The following is a 3,325-nucleotide window of genomic DNA, read 5'->3' as shown; positions in this document are numbered from 1 at the left end:
AATGGACTCTGCACAAATAAAGTTAAAAATAAGAAATAAAAGATTAAATTATGTTAAAATGATTAATAATACATATTGCAATGATTTCTATTAAGTATAACCCACTGCTTAGTGCTTTTTATTACAATAATGAAACAGACTGTTTAAAACCCCTTTAACAGAAAACAAAGTGCACAGTATTTTAGCGAACAATTCCCTTTATTTGAAATCCTCCAAGATAGATTTTTTTTCTCTATATCACAGTGAGAGATTTAATTTTGCAACATCATTGATATTATTTATGCCAAATTAACTACATTTATAATCTTATATGTGTGTTTTCTTTTTGCAGGATTTGCAGGAATATTGCCAGCAAGATAATATTACAACAATGGCCATTTTGTTCTAAACACACTTTCTTTCTGGAATGATTTATTGAAAAGCAGCTATGGATTTAGAGCGCGGAACTGAAGCCCTCTTTTTGACCATCTATATTGTGACCTTTGTGACAGGCATGCCACTAAATCTCATGGCCCTTTTTGTACTCGCAAAAAAATTTAAGCAGAGGTTAGTCTCAGTCGACATATTTTTATTCAATTTGACTATTTCTGACTTGCTTCTCTTGGCGTTTCTTCCCTTCCGCATGGTGGAAGCAGCAAATGGAATGAAATGGAACATGCCATATATCTTCTGTACACTCTCAGGTTATTTATTCTTCAGTAGCATTTACATAACTTCACTATTCCTTATGACCATAAGTATTGAGAGATATATGGCTGTTGCTTTCCCAGTAAAGTACAAGCTCTATAAGAAACCACCCTATGCTATAGGAGCAAGCATTTTCATTTGGATTTTTGCATCATCTCACTGCAGTGTAGTCTATATTGTGAATCATTTAGTCAATTATAACAAAACCGAGACCAATATTACAGTTTGCTACCGTAACTTTTCACCTGCTCAGTTGGCTATTGTCTTGCCTGTACGGTTTGAGATGTCTTTGGTTCTCTTTGTTGTGCCATTTTTTGTCACTATTTACTGCTACCTTAATTTTATTAAAATGATCATGTCCCAAACCCGAATTAAGAAGAAGAAAAGACAGAGGGCTATAGGATTGGTGGTGGCTACTCTTGTCAATTTTATTATTTGCTTTTTGCCTTACAATATATCTCATATTGTAGGATTTATATCTCATGAAAGCCCAAAATGGAGAGATTATGCGCTGCTTTTGAGCGTAATGAATGCTAGTGTGGACCCTGTTATTTTCTATTTTTCATCCTCTTCTTTAAGGAATATGTTTTTGGATTGTCTGATATACGTTTTGAACAAATTGAATCTGAAAAGATGGAGCCAAATTTGCATGGTGACCTGCGAGAAGGAAACTGATGATACAAATGTGTCATCATGAAACCTATATATGCCTTTAAATAGGACAAAATGTTTTTTTATTGTGTATTACAAAATCAACAAGAACATAGGATTACAATAGATAATATGTTTGAAAATGTTAGTGCAAAGAACAGTATCATGGTACCAGCAGAAATCCAAGGAGGCATGTTTGAAACACATCCAAGGATTTTATATTTTAATCATGAGGCAGAAATAATTAAACAATTGATTCAAGGGTGAACATTCCATTTTCTTAAGGATACAAAGGGAAAAACTCTAACACATTATAAAAAATACAACTAATTTCAGTATACAGGAGGTGGATCATAATGGAGAGATCCTATAAATAAACTCTTTGTGTTAATGCAAAAAACTATTTTTTTCATATTAGAGTAGTTTAAATGCTACCAAATCAATCATTCAATGAAAAAAATGAAACATTAAAGAAACTTCTGTTAACACCAACATTTAATTTCATATTTATATTCTGTAAGTAAGTTTAAGTACATGTGCTTTTTCATTAAAACAAATTGTAAAATTAATATTAATTTAGGTTTTATTGCACTTTGTTGCCAAGTACTATTATTAGACTTATGCATTGTACTAGTTGATTTATCCTATTGCATTGCATTTCTTAACAAATTAACGGCTAGATTATGAGTTGTGCGTTAAGGTAAAAAAGCAGCGTTAAGAGGTCCTAACGCTGCTTTTACACTACCGCTGCAATTACGAGTCTTGAAGGTTTAGGGTCACCGCACACTTCTTTGGCCTTACCGCAAAACGACTTACGTAAACTTTGTAAAGTCTTTTTTCTATTGGACTTCCATAGTGCCGGTATTACGAGTCTGTCCTGGGAGGCCAAAAAGTGAGCGGTACACCCTACCCCGTCAAGAGTCCTAACGCATTTAAAAGTCAGTAGTTAAGAGTTTTATGGTACGACGCCGTAGCATAAAACTCATAACTAAAGTGTTAAAAAGTACACTAACACCCATAAACTACCTAATAACCCCTAAACCGAGGCCCTCCCGCATCACAAACACTATAATAAAATTTTTAACCCCTAATCTGCCGCTCCGGACACCGCTGTCACCTACATTATATTTATGAACCCTTAATCTGCTGCCCCCAACGTCGCCGCCACTATATTAAAGCTATTAACCCCTAAGTCTAACCCTAACCCTAATACCCCCTTACTTAAATAAAATTTAAATAAATCTAAAGAAAATTACTATCATTACCTAAATTATTCATATTTAAAACTAAATACTTACATACAAAATAAACCCTAAGCTAGCTAAAATATTACTAAGAGTTACATTGTAGCTAGCTTAGGGTTTATTTTTATTTTACAGGCAAGTTTGTATTTATTTTAACTAAGTAGAATAGTTATTAAATAGTTTTTAACTATTTAATAACTACCTAGCTAAAATAAATAAAAAGTACCTGTAAAATAAAACCTAACCTAAGTTACACTAACACCTAACACTACACTATAATTAAATAATTTAACTAAATTAACAATTAAATTAAATTAGCTAAAGTCCAAAAAAAACCCCACTAAATTACAGAAAATAATAAACAAATTACAAGATATTTAAACTAATTACACCTAATCTAATAGCCCTATCAAAATAAAAAAAGCCCCCCCAAAATAAAAAAAAAACCTAGACTAAACTAAACTACCAATAGCCCTTAAAAGGGCCTTTTGATTGGAACAGCCAATAGAATGCAAACTCAATCCTATTGGCTGATTGGATCAGCCAATAGGATTTTTTCTACCTTAATTCCTATTGGCTGATAGAATTCTATCAGCCAATCGTAATATAAGGGACGCCATCTTGGATGACGTCACTTAAAGGTACCTTCATTCGTCTTTAGTCGTCGGATGAAGAGGATGCTCAGCTTCAGATGTCTTGAAGATGGACCCGCTCCGTGCCGGATGGATGAAGATAGAAGATGC

General features: G+C 33.2%; 1 protein-coding gene across 1 annotated transcript; it reads left to right on the top strand.

Annotated features, from left to right (window-relative positions):
• Positions 1–427: 427 nt before the first annotated feature.
• LOC128638974 (free fatty acid receptor 3-like) lies at positions 428–1,384 on the top strand. Its single transcript, XM_053691116.1, has one exon. It carries the CDS (start codon positions 428–430, stop codon positions 1,382–1,384), a length of 957 nt encoding a protein of 318 aa, XP_053547091.1.
• Positions 1,385–3,325: the final 1,941 nt, after the last annotated feature.

The sequence above is a fragment of the Bombina bombina genome, chromosome 8 (genome assembly GCF_027579735.1).
Source record: "Bombina bombina isolate aBomBom1 chromosome 8, aBomBom1.pri, whole genome shotgun sequence".
NCBI lineage: Eukaryota > Metazoa > Chordata > Amphibia > Anura > Bombinatoridae > Bombina > Bombina bombina.
Note: the sequence above shows the minus strand (reverse complement) of the source record. Positions and strands in the feature narration are given on the sequence as shown.